General features: G+C 33.8%; 3 protein-coding genes across 20 annotated transcripts in view; 2 read left to right on the top strand and 1 right to left on the bottom strand.

Annotated features, from left to right (window-relative positions):
• LOC126864483 (uncharacterized) overlaps positions 1 to 12,534 on the top strand; it is a 45,317-nt gene extending 32,783 nt beyond the window's left edge. For 15 of the 16 annotated variants that reach the window (XM_050615882.1, XM_050615883.1, XM_050615880.1 and 12 more), the window contains 4 exons: positions 189 to 308; positions 2,345 to 2,613; positions 4,501 to 4,620; positions 6,378 to 12,534. In XM_050615882.1, the coding sequence (XP_050471839.1) occupies positions 189 to 308; positions 2,345 to 2,613; positions 4,501 to 4,620; positions 6,378 to 6,591 (723 nt within the window). In that variant the 3' untranslated portion in view covers positions 6,592 to 12,534. Of the gene's footprint in view, positions 1 to 188; positions 309 to 2,344; positions 2,614 to 4,500; positions 4,621 to 5,842 lie in introns of all 16 variants that reach the window. The other variant, XM_050615887.1, reaches the window with a different exon arrangement.
• Positions 12,535 to 14,936: 2,402 nt separating this feature from the next.
• On the bottom strand, positions 14,937 to 17,713 carry LOC126864493 (uncharacterized protein DDB_G0280315-like). Its single transcript, XM_050615905.1, has 2 exons — positions 16,914 to 17,713; positions 14,937 to 16,816 (listed from the first exon to the last, which is right to left on the bottom strand). The coding sequence occupies exons 1-2, from the start codon at positions 17,322 to 17,324 to the stop codon at positions 16,328 to 16,330; spliced, it is 900 nt and encodes a 299-aa protein (XP_050471862.1). The 5' UTR covers positions 17,325 to 17,713; the 3' UTR covers positions 14,937 to 16,327.
• A 154-nt stretch (positions 17,714 to 17,867) lies between these two features.
• The window catches only part of LOC126864477 (formin-like protein), a 32,551-nt gene continuing 29,036 nt past the window's right edge, over positions 17,868 to 21,382 (top strand). For all 3 annotated transcript variants that reach the window (XM_050615847.1, XM_050615846.1, XM_050615848.1), the window contains exon 1: positions 17,868 to 18,474. In XM_050615847.1, coding sequence (XP_050471804.1) covers positions 18,256 to 18,474 — 219 coding nt within the window. In that variant the 5' untranslated portion in view covers positions 17,868 to 18,255. The remainder of the gene's footprint in view (positions 18,475 to 21,382) is intronic.

Below are 21,382 nucleotides of genomic sequence, written 5' to 3'. Positions count from 1 at the left end.
AAAGATTCGCCGTTTCTTATTTTAACGAAACGGTTTCAAAAAATAGATTCTATTCTTAGTGGGTATACAAATTGTCTGTTCCTGTCTGCCTTGTCGGAAATCACGCTTGAGAAAAATCACATTAAAATGCAATTTGCATTGATATTAGCGGTATCGGTTTGTCCTAATTGCGTTGCCACATTTTCCAGCATCTGCACTGGTCGAGCCATCACGTGGACTCCTTGGATAGCGGAGGTGGTTTGGGCTGGCCAAGAACCTCGAGGCCGCGAGTGAACAGCGCCATCGACGTAGCTGGCTTCCTATCCCAGGTATGTAATCGAATAAGACGAGAAAGCAGCAACTCGACCAATTTCGTCGTGACACCGGGTGAATTAACCGTCCAGCTGATCCACGTCCTTGAAACTTTCGATCGAACCCTAACTTCGTATCAACCTACCTGTCAATTCGCAGTCACGACAAACGAAGGAGCAACGAATTATCCAGAAAATTAGTGAAAATTCCAGGAAATGTCGCGCAATTGCAATTATCGTTAACCATTTTTATTCTCTGAATATTAGAATCGATATTATAAATATAAATTATTTTCTGGTATTTTTTTCAAACGACGATAACGGAGTAAAATAAATTAAAACGATATTAAATATACCGAACAGATAATTATATATAAAGTAAATAAGTAGTAAATTAAAATTTTAGAAACATAGTTATCTTAATTACATCGTAAAGTACAATTGTGAAACTTATACCGAACAGATAATTATATATAAAGTAAATAAGTAGTAAGTTAAAATTTTAGAAACATAGTTATCTTAATCACATCGTAAAGTACAATTGTGAAACTTATAATAAATATAGATAATTCAATATAAAGTAACAGGTATCGATCGCCAAGCATGATTCTTAGATAGCGATCCTATACGACGCTTCCTTCTTAGCAACTTTTTCACTAACTTAAAAGCTATAAAAATATTACTTCCGACCTTTCATTTTAATCTAAATGTAGGGAAACATTATAGTTTATTTGTACGTTATAAAATTTTGAATGTGCCATCCCCGGCGCATCCTGATATTGAAATATGTAACGAACGCGAAAGAGACTGTACAAAATAGACACGTCAAACGTTAAAGTTCAAGGTAGTTGGAGGCAAAGTGTAGTTCAGTGGTTGATCAATAAGTTCGTGGTTTACTTGTAAGGAAGTCGTTAAATTCATTTTCTGATAGCATGGACCACGGCCGCTATTCACGATACATTGTATTTCTTAACGACAAGGTTTTCATATTATACTTGTTAGATCTATGCCGATTAATCGTAAGTACATACTTCTGACGTCACTTCTTGCATCGTAACAAATCGATTTCATCTTACCAAATTAACAACGGGAAAAGATTACCATTTTTATGTACCGCTGAGTATGTATTTTCTTATAAGTTGCAACATCAATCGATAGATGCATAATTTTAGATAAAACGGTGCTAGCGTGAGACGATCTTCGTTGAAAAATGTTTCCTGCATTTAGGATATATCGTGCCATTGTGTTGAATATATATACAGTAACCCTTACAAAAGTATTTATGATATATAAAACCTTTTAAAACATTGTTAACTCTGTAACGTGAGAATAGTAATTATATTAGTGACATTTTAACTGATTTAGTCTAAAAGTCCATATAGAAGTTATGAGACATTTACTGGAAACATACAGCTGGTGGAAAATTAATATACCGAATTAACGTTAAGGATAACTTCAGTGAATATCGAGGCTTGTTAATACAATGAATATTCGACTGTTGAAATACTTCAGTTGATAAGGACTGTTGAATTACTCGTATAACTGTAGTAAATGCTAGAAGGAATTAGTTTTAGGACGTTGTTCGACGTAGCATCAGTTCCTTCCAGCATACAGCGAAATCCGATAGATCTATAACCCAGAGTAAAATTACTATCCGACACGATGATTAAAATGGGACAATTTTAATGCGAAACGAAGAACGTAAGCGTAAAAGTAGAATATTTAAAATTAATTTAATTTTTGCACGTTGTATTCACACTAACTACGGTGAGTGTTTTAATATATTAAAAGACGATTAATTCAATAACGCTAACATTAACGAATATATAAAACAACAATACACACACAATATGTGTTGTCCACGTATATTAATAAAAAGTTAATGTAAAGTTGCTGTAAGTGACCTTCGCAAGGATGAAGCACAAAGTATAGCATTTGTCTTCAGGGACAGGAAAATGCATGTAGATCTCCGACGAGTGACGCAAGCGAGAAAGAAAGTTTAGAAACGAGCGGTATTCCCAATCCTCTCTGCAATGCGGTTCCGCTTTTTGCAGGAATTTTTAAGACGGCACGGTTCAACGTCGAAATTGTGCCGGAAGGTTCGCAGTGCAGATAATTTACCACTTGCGTCGACGAATCGACAAGATCAACGAAATTCGAAAGAGGAAGGCATCGACGGTGATAAAGAATCCTTCCTGAGATCAACACTAGAGGAGAAGTGCGAGGATTCCGAATCAAAGAGGCAGAGTAGCCTCGAGAGTTGTCCAAAGGATAATCCAGACGTTTCGTTGCTCGACCCGAATCATCAATTACAGTCTTCAAGGTAATTTCATTCGTAGTAGATACATAAATGTAATCCTACGTGGAATTGTTACATTTTTGCATCGTCTTACGAAAGTTCTTAATCGTGACAATTAATAATAACTTCTTATCGACTTTTCCCGAGTTCGTTAGTTTTTTGAATTTTTTAAAAGAGCATCATATACTTTTTGATAATATTTATCTGAAACATTTTTCTGTAGTTTCTGTGTGCTATATTATTCAAGATAACTGGTTAGATCAATATGAGACAGTCTGCATACGGAATTACTACTCTAGCGAAAACAGATTGTTACATTTCTATCGTAAACGAGAGTTGTACGCAAGTAAGGAAGTTTGTGGATGAATTATGTGTGCATCAAAGTTTGTTTATTATTTCACCTTAACAAACTTTTAAGTAGCAAACTTCAAGTTGGAAATTCATGTTAATGATAGTACATTTCCTTTCTTACGCAAATTTACTAAAATTCACGGTATGAAACATCGTTTTCTCGTTTCTCTTCTTTTCATTGGTCCAGAAGCAGTTGAAAATATTGAATAATCAATGAGGAAGATTTATTCAAAAGCAGACTTTTACTTTTCGTTTGTTTGTAATGTTTCACCACCTATTTTCGTCTTATCTTAGTTTGTACCTTATTCCAGACACTGTACGTGAATCAGTCGGTTTTGTGTGCGCATTTTTCACGATCATACATGATAATTTTACACGAAACTGAAACGAACGTCTCATATCTCTTCTCGCTAAATCGACAACTCCGAAAAGACAATTTTATTACAGTTGTCAGTTACTTTGCGTCGCGAGCATATCTTAAATTCCGCACAGGTGCAAATTCTTTTGGACTTTGAAATAACACGGAGCACGAAATGTACCGTTGTGTGAATAAAAAGTGTGCAACACTTAAGAACACTTGTGAATAATTCAAAGATACGTGTCTTTAGGTTGTCCACTTTTCAGAGAGCGGTAAATTGTTGCAACGAATATTAACATTCGCATTTAAGCAATTGACTTTGCTTATCAATTTTTTGCAACAAATATCCAGCACGCAAATGTAAATTCGCTTTACAAGAAACAAGAACCTTCTTTCTTAAAAAAAAAAAAACCCTTTATAAATCTGTTGTCCAGGTCACTCGAAATGTTACAACATGTTTTTTTTTTATAGAAGCTTAATTGAAAAATCTCTTATATAAGTATATTAAACCCGAAGAATGATAACATTACGCCGCGTATATATCCATGATTATTACGTAAACCACCCGAGATCTTTCTTATGCAATTCATTTCACGGTAATAGATTAATATGGTACCGTTGGAATACAGCGTGCATACGTATTGTTTGCGTGTTACATGAGGGTCGACGCTGTTCCGCTTGCATCGTCTGCCGTAGTAGATTATGAGAGGACATGAAAAAGGTGCAACAGAGATATAAAAAATTCAATAAAAATGATTGTGCGAGAAGGACGGCTTATTGCACTATGACCAATCAGACCCGCGTTCCTTCCACACTTTCAACTTTCCAGCTTTATACAATACATAAAACACGCTAAAACAGAAACAGGAGATGCTGTACCAGGCTGTCTCAGAACGAGTACAATCGTCATGAAATATTCTTTTATTTCTTTCGTTTTTTAATTAAAACATGTATTTTTCATAGTACCGTTACGAGGACGTAAAGAATGCTGAAAGAGATTAAGAATTTTATATAAAAGTAATTACCACGTAGCTCTTGCGAAATCAGGGTAGAAATTGAGTCAAGGACAAACGAAGTTTGTCAAGGATATTCCTCGTTGCCGGAAATAAGAATGAAAATGAAACGCGTTAGGAAGTAAGAATGAAAAAAAAGTGACAAACTTCCGAATGAATTATTAAACAAAATTGCAATAAATGTTTCAGGGATTCTCCAATAACGTCTTCATCGTCGTTCGTTGGTCGACGTTTCGGCGGATGGCGAGCTGGCGGAAGTCACGAATACGTCCGGTGTCCTATACGACAACCTGCTTCCATGGATGAGCGGTAAGCAATCTCTTTTATACTTGGCGCTAAATACGTAAAATATTTCACCCGAATAACACCACCCCTTTCGATCGAATCACCGACGTCGAACTGATTCTTGGAGTTTGTGAAATTATAATGCAATCTATACGTACGTATAACGTAACTGACATATCTTAGAAGCCAATAATAATGGCTAATATAAGAAATGATATGAATTTTGTAATATAATGAAAGATAAAATATCGATGTTCGGATCGTTTGTTAAATTTGACGTTCAAGTACAACGAAATCTACCGCCTGTTATATTAAATGCATTCACGTGTGAACTCATAAGAGACCCACGATATTTTTATCTCCAGTTTGGTACCAACTCACACCACAACGTTAAATATACGTGTCGTGGCAATTGACGTCGCCTCATCCTACAAATATCTTTCACCCTTAAAGACCACCCTCGAAACTTGGTCACACGCCAAGTTAACATTCAGGGTCACACTAAGATATAACATACCGCAGACTATTTATCGTCCGTCAAGCGGCATCGATGAAAAATGTAATTTCGGTAAAGAGATAAGAACTTCGCTAATAAAGATCTATCATTACGAGATCCTATTTACTTGAAAAGATAAGGTGACGCTGTATGAATATTGTAAAAGAATTGATGATAGTTGGATTTTTACGAATTTATGAAAAATTTAGAGGCGCGAGATAGTAAGACAATGCACGCAATATGCAAAAATGTATATGAAATACCCAAGCTATATATGAAGCTATGAAGCTATTTATGCCAAAAAACTTGATGGTTTAACCCTTCGACAATGTAATAAAATAACAAGCAATTTAGAATGAACGATTTAAAAGTCAATTATTTGTTTATTGATTTCATGTGTTTTTTTCTCTTTTCTTTTTTAATATATATGTACTTTCAAAATTCTATAGCGAATAAATATTAATATTCGGCGACTCGATCGTCTTTCTCGAACAACATTGCGAAAGAGTTAATTTCGATATTGCGCAGTAATAATTAGTAATGCAACGTTAAAATCGATACTTAAAGCTACATTTTTCATGTGTCCGTAGATTATGTAGATACATTAACGTAAGCGGTAAAATTAAAGGGTCATTGGATTCTCGCGGAATCCTTTGCTTCAAGTCATTCATAGTAGTTTTTGTCAAATATTCTTTTTAATAGATTCTGTTTTTCAAATATTCTCACAAAAAACAAATCTGATGGTTTCAGATCCGGTGATCTCGATGGAAATTGAATACGCCAATCCAATAATTTGGAAACGACATTCGTTTCGTCTAGTTGATAAGTGGACGTCTTCCAGAAGAAATTGAGTACAACTTCGTGATATTCACGCTAAAGGATTTTCTAAACTAATAATTTTTTGGCATAAATAGTTAGAAAGCGTTAGGGAGCATATCGTTCTGTTAAAAAAAAAAGAAAAAGGCAATAAATTCGACTTGCGTATGTTCTTTGTACGTCCACCTATAGGAAATTCAATAACACCATATGATCTTTTGTTTTTTTAAATTACTCTGTTGATTAAGATCGGACATTTACATTGTGAAACTTTAAGGATCGAATCGATAAGATAGAAAATTATTTGAAAACGATTTACTCGATCTTAATGCAAAATAAGATTGCAAGAGTGACGAGACATTATTTTCCCGAATTCTGCTGTTAATTTGTGTTATTTGCGTCGAGCGAAAGGCGACGTGTAAATAAATCGTTCGATCGATTAAGTCCACGTATTCGGTAAAATCCGCAGGTGTTTTCGGCGATCTGGCGATGCCGACGCTCGCTTACCCCGTTATCATCATTACCATCGACGTGCCGGGATCGAACGGCACTCAAAGAGCTGCGACTACTCAAGACATACGCCCGAATCGAGCATCGAGGTGCAACACTTTGGTCTGCCTATACTTAGCGTCAGCGAGCCTAGTCCACCAGACGAAAACGACCGAGTGGACGATTATTTGTAGGACTTGCTTGCCGAGGACTTCTTGAAAGAGCTCCTCGTATGATCCTACATGCTGATCGCATTACTTTGTGTGATTTGAAAAATCGAGTCGCGCATCGATTTTAGAAAGGTAAACTGAAAGACAAATTTTTAATCGCACAGAAATAATTGTTCGTAATGTTCTTAATGTTCTCAATTGTACGATGTTAATGGCTGGAAACGAAATTCTCTTTTATTCGTAATAAGTTCAAATCGGAATCTTTGTAACTACGATTTTAAAAACGTGAAACGAGAGATAAAATGTACGGCAAATTAAAATGTGCAAAATTAAAATGCTCCAAGCGGAAGCTACGATGAAAAATCCAGAGAGAAAAGGTTTTTTACACGAAAGTTCGAAACAAAGTTGTTGATTACACGACAGTAAACTCGAAATAAAATGTTCCGCTAGGATATTCTATCGATTGCCGCCGATAATATTCAAATCTCGCAGTTTTACATGCAAACTCGAAACGAGATGTTCTACCGCGAAGCGTTATCGATCGCTATCCGTGATACGGATTATGCGGCTATGCGCACATATCGGAGATAAAATTTCATCATGCACGTATTACCTTTGAATTGCATTCTGCAGAGCAATTATTAATCTAATTTACATGGATTGAAATTCGCGATATCGGAAATTAAAAAGCTTGAAATTTTAAGGAAATTCAGATTGAGATTCCGTTTTGAATCGACTCGGATACGTGTTGAAAGTAATTACGAACAATGTGGCGAGATGAAAAATTCATCGTACAATATCAATTGCGTAGATGATTAGTCTGCAAGGTTTCGCTTAAAATCAGAAACTCTCTCTCTCTCTCTCTCTTTCTAAATACACATTCTTTGCCCCTAATCATTTTAAATGTTGATTCGTATGCGATAAATCGATATTTATTCCAAGATATCCCGTTCTATGATGTAGTAAATGTTTCATGTGACATATTAATGTGGCCTGCCGTACGGCATTGTATCTGCCTACTTTCCTTTTCACATACATCCGTGCGGCCTTGTTAACTGGCAATCGATGTAAAACGATTCACAGCACGGTGCAACGTACCAAAACAGTGTTATTTGCAGACGTCTTTTACGCAAAATTAATATTACGTAATCTATCGATCACAGATATCAAAACATTCAGGCGCCGTATAAGAGTCGTATAAACTCGCTATTTTAGAAGATGATGCGTTTTGTTATCTCGTTAACGAGATTTTACGAATTTTTATCGTTATTTTACCGTATTATCGTTTGGATTAAACGTGTATGCTAAGAATACATGTGAATGATATGATGAAAATATTAAGTAAAATATGACTGACATCTGAAGTGTTTAAGAAAGAAAAATGGTAGGGACAATACACCAAAGGATATAAAAGAAAATTCAAGATATTAATTATATAAGTATTTTATTACGTTACATTTGATATGAACGGAGGATTTCTTCGATTTCTTTACATATTAGTTAATAATTAGGAAGAAAGGTAGCGAAAAAGATGGGAATCCGAAAGTTGTAAGTTTCCAATTTCGTATATCGATATAATGAAGTTTTACATATCTAAAAACAATTGATATACACGTTCGAATTGAAATTCTCGGAGTAAAATATGTATATCATTGTGATAAAAGTGTAAACGAGATATTTAGAATTATACTCTTGCAATTAATCACGTGCGTCTCACGACAAACATAACACTCTATATTCGAATTCCCGTAGTTTAAGAGAATCTTATTTTTATCAGTGTTCAAAAAAAAAGATCGAGCAGAGTCAATATTACACATCCTATTAGAGAGCATATAATGACCTCAAGTATAACGTTACGTGAACCGTTCGTCTTTCCGTTTAGTAAAACTTAAGCAACGTCCTAGCGAAGATACATTTCTGCAGCCCGAATGTTAAATAAATGTGCAAATTCCTAAACTTTCTTTTCCTCTAAATGAATAATTTTCCAAGTTAAAATTAACTATGAATAATGCGTGTATTTTACACGCGTACCGATTTACGTTAAAACGAACGTAATGTGTAATAAGTATAACTTTTCGAAATAATTCTCATGAACTTCAGGTACCTTTCTTATTCTAACTTGTTCACTTGGTCTTCTGTTTTGTAAAATCGAAATCTGAATTTTATCGGATATGAACGAATAATCGGAGCAATAGAATAAAAACGAAGGGAAAGTTTGAAATTTGCACGATTATTATCAATTATCGAAATTCATTCTTACTCAGCAACGACAGATTGTGAAATATGTGCGACAGATTCAAGTACTTGCCCGTATTATCTTGAACATCGAAAATCAAGAACTTATCCATTAGGTTCGTAGGAAATTTAATTGAAGTATTTTATTGTTTATTACACAAGGTATTTTCGGACCAATCAGTATGATAAAAAGGGGGCCATGATTTCTTCAGCCTGACATTCAATTTTTGTAACATTAAAATACTTGTGACTTGTACGCGTAAGGAGAACATTATGTTTGCATATTGATTAGTATCTTTTAAATCTTCGTTTAAAATGTACGAATCTTGTGATCTTGTTTACGTAAGAAGCTTACTTTAGTATACGATAACTTATTCGTTTTAATTATACCGATAGAAAACAATATTGTCAAATTCGGGGACCAATAAATAGTTATAAAGATACAACAACAAAGTGATTAGCATTATTTTTGAATATCTCTTGGTTATTCGTCAATTTTCTTTATATTGCGTTTCATTTGATTTACATATATTAATTTTCTTTATTGGCAATGAAATAAAACGGTGCATGAATCGTAATAAATTTTTTTTTTAAGATTATACCTAAATACGTCAATATCGATCAGCCACCTTTCTTCCAACCAACCTAATGATGTATCCTTTCTAAATTATTATTTACGATTTGTCGATTAACATTTTCAATTCTAATCTACTCAGAGTAACACATAATGCCGCTTCATTTCTACTTTTACCAATATATTCAGTAAAATATCATAAATTGTACAGTTTATACATGGTATTATTATTAGTAATAGTGAACATAAACGACCAACCGAATAACAAATTATTTTTAAAAACAAGCAAAGAGTTGCACATTGTAAAATTCGATTTCTACGATACACGAACATGCGAGATAAAAATAACGGAGTTTGTAAATATAACAAAAATCATATCTCTGCATCGCCTTTGCCGTAAAACAGCTTTATGTAAGAATAATTTCGTAATTGCTAATATCTTCGAAAATATTCAATCTAATTTATAATTTCAAACCAATGGAAAATATTTCCATGCCAAATAACAAAATTTGTTTGAACTTGAATCGCGAATATTTTCTACTTGCGCTGTTTTATGTTTCCGCGTCGCGTTTATCGCTGTAATTTTCACTGCGTAATTGTAATTTCGACTATAGAAACATACGACACTCGGCGTAGTCGCGCATTACCTATAGTATCCTTAGTTTCTTCGCTGCAAGTGCCCAACTACGAATGCTGTCGCACGTATTAATCGAACTTATACATATTTTGTTTCCACTTGAGAGCGAGCGATCACGCGACCACTCTCAGAGGGTTGAAACATTCTCAACGCGGTATCCATTTGCGAGAGATACTCTCGAGAGCAGCTCGCTATAGTTTTACTCTCAAATGGACACCTAGCTTTAAGTAGATGACTAATATACAATGTACGTATCTATAGATGACATATTATGGCACCTATGAAAGCAAATCGATAATGTAACCTTAACTCTTCTTACGATCACCACGGTTCTTGTATCTTCTAACTTTTTTCGCTCAATGATCCGACACGAGCACTGCTATACTCGTGTACCTTCCTTCGAGAACACCTATGTAAATATTCATAATAACTTAAAGCGTGTTACGACACAATCAGAATCGAAATACGAGCGATTTTTTTAATTTCGTTATATATGAATGAAGTCAGGAAATTACGCTTAATTCTTTATTCGATAACAATACGGGTGAGAGGGAAGAGTAAATTGTTTTTCAGTACGATTTTTTCTTCTAGTATCGAAAGAGGAAGAAGTTACGAGCAAATACGAAGCTTGAAAATTATCGAATAAGAAACTAAGCGATAATATGTATAACAAAAGTTTAGAACCAATGACTAATAGTCAACGAAGACTTATATACATATATGTATAATGTATGTATCTATGAATATCTTCTATGATCGTACGTACCTCGTAGTGAAAGATATAATCAATAATCTGATATAAAGGATAATATTATTTTTATTCTTAAATGCACAAGAACGTGCGATCTTTGCGAAAGAATTCTTAAATGCGAATTGTATTATAAGTAAAGCAGGGCTCATGCTGAAATACACTGTTGATTAGTCTGAAAAGACTGTTTAATTAATTATCTTGTTGATTGCGCAGAAACAACGAACCAGTAATACGGTACATTTCATAAATATGCCGACTACCATAAGAATTAAATGATATAAAGTTCTCATGAAAGATTTCATGTTTATTAGATTGCATACGATTACATTATTTTGATAAAAAGGTACAAAGTATTGTACGTTTCAAGAATGTTGTGAACATAATTCATTTGAAATCGGCATTCACCAAATGAAATGAATTGTCAATTTTGAAAATTTACTAGTTATAAGAAACATGTTACTTATAACGTTTAAAATCAATGTTTTATAATTTTTATATTTCAGAATTATTTTCCGTTTATGCTAGTTATATATTTTACATATTATACTGAAAAATGTCCAAAAATACAACGAAAATATACACCGTGAAATTACTAAGTAAAGATCAATATTAAATATTGTAAATCTCTTTACGTAAGAATCCATGGTATAACTATTGGACTAACTATGAAATCACATAACAGCATGAGACCTGTGTCAGACAGAGAAAGAATCAATTACCTCCAATATTTAATAATCATAGCTTTAAACAAAGAGACCAAGTAAGTAAAGAAGAGTTCATATTCTCTTACAAAGGGTCAGTTTTAAGAAATCCCGAATTAAGCAATTTTTGAAAAAAAAAAAGAAAAAAATGGTGGCAGACGCGTGTTTTAAAGCGACTGTAGTATCTCTGTATATATATACATATATGTACTTAGATTAGAATTCTGATCATGTTGATCTAAAGCAGATCAATGCTATATTAAACGATCATTTGATCGACGAGGCTTGTACGTGTTGCGCAAGTTTTCTATTTATTATTTGCAAACTCACGTGGGAAAGAGAGGAAATTGCCATGAAAATAGGAGTATTTGCAAAAGTTCATGTCTACGACGATGACCAATATTATCGCCAATAAGAGAACGTTGGGAAAATTGAATTTTATTATATAGTTTAATTGCATGAAAATATATCATGTACTATTTACTACAAGATAGCTGAGCTGCGAAGAATTCGCAAAAATTGGAACTCCTTAATATGTTATTTATAATCACGTAAACATAAGTTTTTAATAAAGTTATTAATATATAAGATTTCCGTTTCTTAGTAGATTAAAAAATAAACTGATGCGGTACAATGAATGAAAAACCAAAACGTATGACCCTTTCATATATCTTAATTTCAATTATATTATATTTATTAAACATATATAGGTATAATTTTACTAACAAAAATCCTTGAATAACTGTTGAAATATTAAATATTGATTTCATAGTCGGATACTTTTACGGTTACATCGTCTATTAAATTATATTGAAGAACTTTATATTATATATGTCGGAGATGAAAAGAACACCGGAGCCTTTGGAATTTTTGATAATCCCGCAATATTGTAATCTAGAGTCTACTATAGCTGTAATTAAACAATTGTAGTTATTCAATCCGATTGTAATTGTTCGCGAGTTGTTGATAATGAGCTTGGGCTCGAGGCGACAGCCAGTCGCCGAACGTAGCCGCGGTCACGGGATGAACGCTTTGTCTAACAAAGGTATGGAGTAATTCTATAGCTCTTCTTAAAAGAAATATTTCTGGCGGCACGCGACAGTAAACATTCCAACGGTTTCTGACCCGTAGCTCGCCATACGCAGACCCTATTCTTCGAGCAAGATGATTGCCAGATGTCGATGCGTCTCCGGAGTACATGTTCAGCTAGTCTGAGGGCCCGTCATAAATCTTAGGATTTAATTGACTAAAGTCCTTCGAACAAACAGTCTTTGTCCCAGCTACGGGAAGATAGGAGAAACCTATTTTTCAACGAACGGCGTCTCCCACTAGCAACTTTCCCTCGAGGGCGGCTAGCATCTTTTTCTAACCACCGATATGGAGATTGACCAATTAGCAACAACGCCAAATTCTCTCACCTTCTGAACGAAGGCTATTCTCGACGAATCCGATGATCTCGTGTCCTCAGACACACCCCATCATAGTTTTCCTCTGCAGCATCATCGCGACGGAGAGTCATTCTCTCGTGAGGTCGTATTAGCGAGTTACTTAGAGTTTGTACGCTCGGTGGATATTCCACGTTTTCGCAAAGAGTCCGACTTAGATTTTTGTGAGCACGTACATCTATCATCCCGTTGACCGCGGATTCGTTATTGAACCTAAGACCAACATCACTAGTATCGCGAGTGTCCAACCGCCGCGGTTGATTGTCGAGTCGGTAGCATCCATACTCGTATTAACAGACCGTACCTTCGTTATAACACGACGATGGCCGATTCCAATGAAGATTCATCAAACGCCCACAACCTTATTCCTGACCCTTCTCCGACATATATATTAGATCCTTATTTGAATACGAAACCAGAAATTGTGACTTTTATATAATCTACGTGAATACCAACGAATACTAATGAGAAATATTATAATTTATATTAGAGTACTATTAATATGGTAAAATTTTTTTTATATCGATCATTTTTTATAGTATATAAATTTAAGGAAGAGCAGTTGTACAATTTAGTGTACAAATTAGGAAACAATATGCTGATTAAATACCATTTGTAAGTCCTTTGAAAATGATCAATATTTCAATTTTCAATTTTTCTTCTATCGTTCAAAGAAGTTTCATTCGTAAACATATCATATATCGAATAATAATTGAAATAATTGAAAAGAAAAGCTTGTATCTCGTTACAACAATTGTTTAATTTTAATCTACTGCTGAACAATTAATTATCGAAATATTCGATAATTCGAAGAGATCATTGTAATTTATATTATTGTTGTGCACAAAAAAAGAAAGAGAGGAATGCTAAATAAAATATACTACAAAGTTGCAATGGAATAATGTAGATTAAAGGAATGGAAGAACGGGCCCTATCTTTAAATCTTTGTAATCAATTCCTCTTCTTGTAGATAAATGAGCGAGCATACCCTTTCTGTCAGATAAATTCTGTTATGCGTACTGTACTGATTTGTGGCAATTAAAAGCAAAATATGAAGAAAATATAAAATTTATAAATACTTAACATAACTGATATTATTTCATTCCCTTACATCTTTGCAGGATATGCTTGAACAGAATAAGTATTATAATAAATTAATGCTAATATTTAGAAACTAATCGATATTCAGTAGGAAAATCAATCTTGCAAAACTTTATCATTTGATAAAATAATGTAAATTGCCGTGAAAATAAACAATGTTAAATTGTGATAAACATTCAAGGTCACTGATATGTCTGTGTTCTACATAAGTTCATATCCACGCAACATGCACTATAAACCACGTAGATAACATCAAGTCACATAAAGTTGTACAGATATACACTATGATTCTAAGAACTGCATCAAACTATAACTCTTTTCGAAGTAAAAATAAAAAAATAAGTACAAATGTAAAAGGTCTTTTCTTCGTGAAGGCTTTGTTCATACACTATACTGCATTCATGTACAATGCAATTGTAATATCATTTAAACAACAACGGTGTCTATCTACATTAATTATAAATGCAAACATTTTGAGGTCTCGTCATAATTTCTCTACTTTCATTTCAAGAAGCTACATACGGTACTAATCTGATATAACATATTGCAATTTATTTTTATCAATGATAAAGTTTTTTGTTACATGAGAAAGTAAAAAATAAGCTCTAAAAAGCGGAGCAAAAACTTAAATGCTAAGAAATATATAGTTCATATTGATTACTTCGATACACGATCAATTATTCATACACCTACACGATCTTACTTGCCATTGTATTACAACATTACCTTCAATACTACAAGATTAGAGATCTAAGGTCGTTCGATTGGATTAATTATCAAAGTTTCTTTTATCTCCGTGGTTATCGTTAAGTGTCATAAATTCATTAAAAACAAATGGTTATAGTCATGAGAAAAAACCGATTCATTTTTGTATTATCTACACTGGCAAATAAAAATAGTAACAGAAAGAAGTAGATAATTACTATTATTTATATAATTTAAGTATATTTATGTACAATTTTCTCTTATACAGATTATTCATACAATTAATCTGTTTGACATCAATTACCTCCTTTGCACAATCATGTAAAATCACAATTTGGAGAAATAAACAGGAATTTCTTAAATTATGTAAATTTTTGTACCAGATCATCATTTGTACATTATGTTAGCATGTTAATCAAACATATAGGACACCTTTGTCACCTTCTATGCTTCATTGCTCGTTAAAACATGCTATAAAAATGTATAAAGTACAGAAATAAGCAATTTTTTGTGTATTTTTCTTTTTGTATGATAACAATTGTACAAATTTAATACCCTATCACTTCATTGTTTTAATTTTATACATATTTTTATATCTCATGTTAGTAGGTTCTCTTTAATCCAAAATGCAATTAAAGTGTATGTTAATTTGCTACTTAAAGAATTTTAACAAAAATAAATGACTGATTATGTTTTAAATTAAAAATAATACAATATGTATAAACTCATTGTTATTGACATAACTAAAGATTTAAGATCAATGTCATATATGTCATATATTGACATAACTAAAGATTTAAGATCAATGTCATATATGTCATATATTGACATAACTAAAGATTTAAGATCACTGTCATATATGTCTGCACATGATTTATGGTTATTTATTTCTACATTTCTGTATAATGCACTGCAGTTACTACATGCATGTTACAACATCCTTAATCCTTTTTATATTTCGGTTTTGTTGTGAGAAGAAGTGCTAATAGACATATATGTGGCTCAACAAATTCAAATCGATTGATAGTCGTCATCCAAAAATGTTCAGCGATGCAAGCATTCTTTTACATAATTACTAATTGCTTAGATTTGGTAAATTTAAAATCAATCAAGTCTAATTCATACTCTAGCTTGTTCGCTATGTCTTCGAATGTTCTTCCTGACTTAATCTATTACTGAGAAATTGGTGTTTAATGTTCCCTCATGTCCCATATGTACTTCCTTTTTAGTATACACTAAAGAATTGCACATGTATAATTTTTTTTTCACATAAACTACATTCATTCTTTTTTTCACAGCCTTTTTGTGAAAATATAATTTAAAAGATAATTTCAATACATTGTATTTTGCATATAGATATGCTTCTGCGATAGACCTATTTTCAAACCGGAAAAAGAGTTCACATTACTAAAACGTTAATTTCTTCTTTTTTTTTAACTATATACTAGAATATTATTCAAAAAATCTGAAACTGACGTTTCATAGATTTAGATAATATCTATATATAATTGAATTGTTATATTATACATCCATATGTACAATATGAAATGTATCATGCACCAAACCAAAGAATTATTATTCCTCTTAAGCGCATTTTATTCTTTGTCACTGTTATTTGAGATCTTGACTAATATTTATCTTCGATGAACAAATATCATTAATATTATTAACATTATTTTCATTGAGAATGCCTTCATTAACACTATCATCATTATTATTGCAAACGCTGTCATTTTTTGATTCTTGACTAAATCTAACACTGTCAAGTTTTAAATCTATTGAACTCCCTGTTCTTGATACATTACTAATATCTGTATCATCCAATCCCAATTTTGCATCTATAGAAGATTTACTCTTGGATTCTGGGCTAAAGCAAGAATTGTCAATGCTTAATATAGATTTAGATTCAGAATACGATTCAGTATCTACATAAGCTAATTGCGACGATGATGACAATTCAACTTTAGGTGATTCATTCCCATTTGTTTCTTTATCTTTCGTTAACTTCTTTGTTAATTCTGCCCAAGGATCTTCCAAAAAAGATTTCATATCTATATAACATGATATGTCGCTCTGTCTATGCTTATCATTTTGGAAACTCTAAATATAAAAACGATACTTGTTAATCACTACAGCTTAGTAAGCATAGAAGCAATTATTGAAATTCTATTTACTTGTGTTTATTATTCCTAATTACCTTTTTTTGACCATAGAAGAGTTGTTTACCAGAGAGCTTATAAGGAGAGTATGAATTATTGAAATTTAACTTTGGGGTTGAATGATAATTGTTCCTGTAATGGTTGAATCCACCACTACCTGAATTACGATGATTATGACCTCCAGAACCATGCCAATTATTATTGAACTTTTTATATTCTGGTATTGGTGTACTATTATTTAATGGAATAAAATCATTTCCAGAATATCTTTGACCACTATTTGACGAAGTACACTGATAACTATCACTTTTATGATAACTATAACCTGTCCTATTTTTATAGCCATTTGATTTCCAATTATAACTCTGTTTTTCTTTACTGCCACTTGGCGTACTTAGAGGAGACTTTCTCATTTTGAAATTCTTATTTATACTATACCGCTGTTCCATAGAATCTACAAATATTTACAAATAATGTTCCCTATAAAACAATATACTAAAACACCACCATATTATTTACTCTAAGAGACGCTAAATGACCAATCGATCTATCGGCAAAATGGCGGATGTTAAACATCGATCTATCGATAGTCTAAATTTAACATATGCAATATAATTTTCAAATTTTATTTGAATTTCGCTATTAATATTTTCTCTCATATCATTTAATCATAATTCATTGAAATATATCGTTAAAAAATTTATATCGCTACTCCATTGCATTATCGTACTTAAAAAGATTTTTTCACTTTTCGTTCATGCTTAATTTTATCCAACTTTCTAAACTAATTTACACGATTTCAATTATTTCTATTATTAATAACAAATAGTTTCCGCGAAAATATATTCCTAACTTCTCAGTTTTCTTTACAATCAGGTAGTATGTGCTTCCATCTGCGACGAAATAATCAACAACATCACGGTTACCAACCGCATAATACAATTCTACCAGAAATTCTCGCGCCGACACAGGTGGCACGACTGCGAGACACGACGCATGTGTAATGGCCAATGGCGTTGTCAGATGGTGGTGTCAGAGAGTAGGAAGACTGCCGCAGATGCAGCGAATGCTTCGTCTAGTGTAGGCAGAGGAGTGTTAGGTCATGCTTTAGTTCGCGCACGTTCGTGAGAGTTTCTATCCACAATGGACGGCTTGATACCTGTTGCACGACCCGGCGCGGACCGGTTCGAGTCGTTCACGTATCGACGTCTCTCGTAATACAGAGAAAAGTGATTTACATTCGAGCGAGGATGCACTGCCGCGATCATCATTGTTGACGTTTCTCGTGGTGTGACAGTACTGGCCACCACCGTTGCCGTGTGTCACGATTTTCGCGTGCGAAAACACCGGAGGATATATTAGGCCACGACTGTGAAAACAATGGGGATCGTGCAGAGCCGTACCGGCGAAAGCGATGGCGGTGTGCGTGAGGTGTTTATCGGTGGTATCAAGGGCGGCACGCCTCTTCAATCCTGTCAACCTAGCCTCGGCATGGGAAGTTTGGGTGGACCACACGCACGGAGTGGCAGCGTCCGTGGCGCGCCAAGGCAACCGATGCCCGACGCTATGGAACTCGAAAGGCGCTTTACCAAAGTGCTGGTGAGTCAAACACTAGCTATATGTATGCTTCTCCTTTTTTTTCAGATCCTTTTAGAGCCCCTAGGTTTCGTATCGAACGCGTGTCTCGTGAATTAGATTCGATAGCTTCGAATGAATCATTCTGCGATAAAATCGCAGAACTGTCAATACCAATGCTGGTATTTTTTAGTTTCTCAGAATCTATTCCGGTCCAACTCCACCTTTCGTAAATCTTGGAATTTTGTCGTCTGTATACAGAATTAGTGTCCAACTTCTTGAAAAAAGTAACTAAAATTCCAAGGGTTTCTCGTAAGCAGATGAGAAATATTTCTAACGTCATCACGTTCCGGTATTTTTCAATGTACAGAGTTGATCAGAGTTTGGCTTCTGAATTCGATAGAGAAACGATATTATCATTGCATAGTATAGACGTATTGATATAATGTTCTTAACGATACACGATTTCCTAAAAAAATTACAATTTGATTGTTATTTCGTTTCGTTTTCAATCATTTTCATAGAATATACGCTGCTCTAAATATAATTCTTGAAATTAATCATGTTATTTATAAGAAACGTCTTTCACAGAAGACAGATGCAGTTATTCTTGAACAGTTGTTATGTTTACGTTTCTTTTATTTCTAAAGATAGTATTGTCCGTATTCGTTAAGATGCACAAATGTATTCGATAATTCAGAGAAATATACGTCGGTGTGCATACAAACGACGCTCGCCGAGCTGTCTTTCGAAACACTATACAAGTTCCATTTGCGTCGACGTGCGTGAACGCTCGGATGTAATAGGATATTAATTGAATTACTTTGATCGACTATAAAACGTGTGATGTGGCTCACTGACTCTCGAATTGTCTAGTTTACGATAATAGACATCTCAAGTCCCTCCATACGTAAACGTATATAAGCATTAACTAACAAGAGTATTCGAACACTTCTACGAATATATTATGTGTGTTATACGAAACATTTTCTAATTTCTTTAGTATGATACTCGACTGTCGTGATTATATTGGCGTAGTTGAAAAGAAATTTAAATATGTAGATAGAAATTACAAGATATTTAATGCAAGAGCGTATCTCGCATATATCACAGAAGAATTTAAGCAGTCAATTACTACATTAATAAAGCTCGGTATCCAGTCAGACCATTTCTAACACTTGCCATGGCAGTCGCGTAGAAATGTTTTATATCCATATACATAAAAGTTTTCAATGAACTACTGTAACTAATAAATAGAGTAAGTAGATGAAAAGGGATAAAAGAAGTTGGACAGATCTGGGTTGAGTCTGACGTGCTTTGCGCATACTTTCTATGCGTACTACGTTGACGTAAGAACAGCAGAATCATTTTTATCTTTACTATCCTCGAGGTGTAATATAAGTAACATGCTGATCGGTATCAACACGTGTGGCCCGTAATATATAGCTACTAATACTTGAACTCGAGTGAACTTATGACAGTGGTTCTCCCAGCTATGTGTATCTGCATTGCAGTTAAATTCGACTTTAAAATGATAGAATGAGAATTACAGCGAGAGAGCGAGTTGGCTTATTGTAGAAATGGAAAGAGAAATATTTTCTCTATCGTTAAATACGTTTTTCCAGCAATTTATTGTTAGGGTAGTCGGGTTGTTGTGTAATCTCTTCAAAGGCATATTACTATTCTCTGCTGTTAAAATTTATTGCTTACGCGAGAGCCACTGATTTTTTCGTTGGTATGAAATGTCGAGAGCTCGAAGGCAAAAGTTCATACGGCGCGAAAGAGAGATGTACAAATGAGAAAGAGTAAAAAGATGCACGCCTACGTAGAAGCGGCTCTCACCAAATAAGATTCGATTGTGCATCGGAACGACCATCGCAACGACTACGAACATACCATAAACAAAGAGACCCCTTTACGGTTCGCGGTCATCCGATTCGCTATCTTTCTATATGTCTAGTAGTCTCGTCATCTTGGCATTTAACCTCGGAGATTTTACTTCTTAATATCGATAATATATCTCGACGATTTTGATATTATAAATGCCTTTCGTTGTATTCGTTCGATCACTTATACATAATATGTTTTATACTATGCTCTATTGTACGAATGCTCAATTCACGAATTGGATATTTCATTGATACATTTAAGAAGGATGACATTTCCCATTGCCGATACAATAACATCGTCGGTGATTCTTAGATTATCTCTATATTTAATAAATTTTAAATGTCGAATTTGTGATCTAAAATACAATAATTCCATTTTGCGAAATTTATTTCGTATTTCGCAACGATCCAATGAAATAATAAATCACTTGTTCAGCAAAAAATACGTTGATACCGCTTTGAAATTATGTATCACGATTTTATTAGAAACAATCTGGTGGTAGATGAATAAAATGATACTCCGCTGCCGTTCGCTAGAAAATATAATGAGAAATTTCATATCTACACGATGTTGCGATGCTAACGATCTTTTGATAGTTTGATAATGTTGCTTAAAATAATCGTGGGATTTCGTTCCATTATAGATGCTTGTCCATGAGTCATCGGTAGTTAGTCGTGCATCGTGTAGAAACTGCGGTTTGACTCACGAGAATCGTTCCAGGGCCACGCGAAAGTTTTCCTTGGTCTATCCGTGTCTCCCATTCTAGGAGCGGAAATTCAATATAAGTATATACTCCCTGTAACCTCTGTTCTACTTGCTGCTCGCACCGCGATTACAGATTCTATCTGCTTTAGAATATTCAGCTCTGCAGTATCTTTCTAACTCTTATCTTTTTTTTCTTATTAATTGCGCTGCAGTCCTCGAACTTCTATATTTAAACTGTGTTTAAACTTCCCGAGGTACCAACAATATTTACCAAAAATTACTCTCTTTACGGTATTAATATCATATCGTATTAAACGAAATTGCAGAACAACTTTTC

This window comes from Bombus huntii, chromosome 4 (genome assembly GCF_024542735.1).
Source record: "Bombus huntii isolate Logan2020A chromosome 4, iyBomHunt1.1, whole genome shotgun sequence".
In the NCBI taxonomy this organism is placed as follows: Eukaryota; Metazoa; Arthropoda; class Insecta; order Hymenoptera; family Apidae; genus Bombus; species Bombus huntii.
The sequence above is the reverse complement of the archived record's forward strand: the minus strand, read 5'-3'. Positions and strand labels throughout refer to the sequence as shown.

Excerpts from the sequence above, each read along its gene's own strand:
- LOC126864493 (XM_050615905.1), bottom strand. The coding sequence starts at position 17,324 with ATGGAACAGCGGTATAGTATAAATAAGAATTTCAAAATGAGAAAGTCT. Across the intron at positions 16,817-16,913 it reads TCTTCTATGGTCAAAAAAAG|AGTTTCCAAAATGATAAGCA; the intron begins GTAATTAGGAAT and ends TTTTATATTTAG.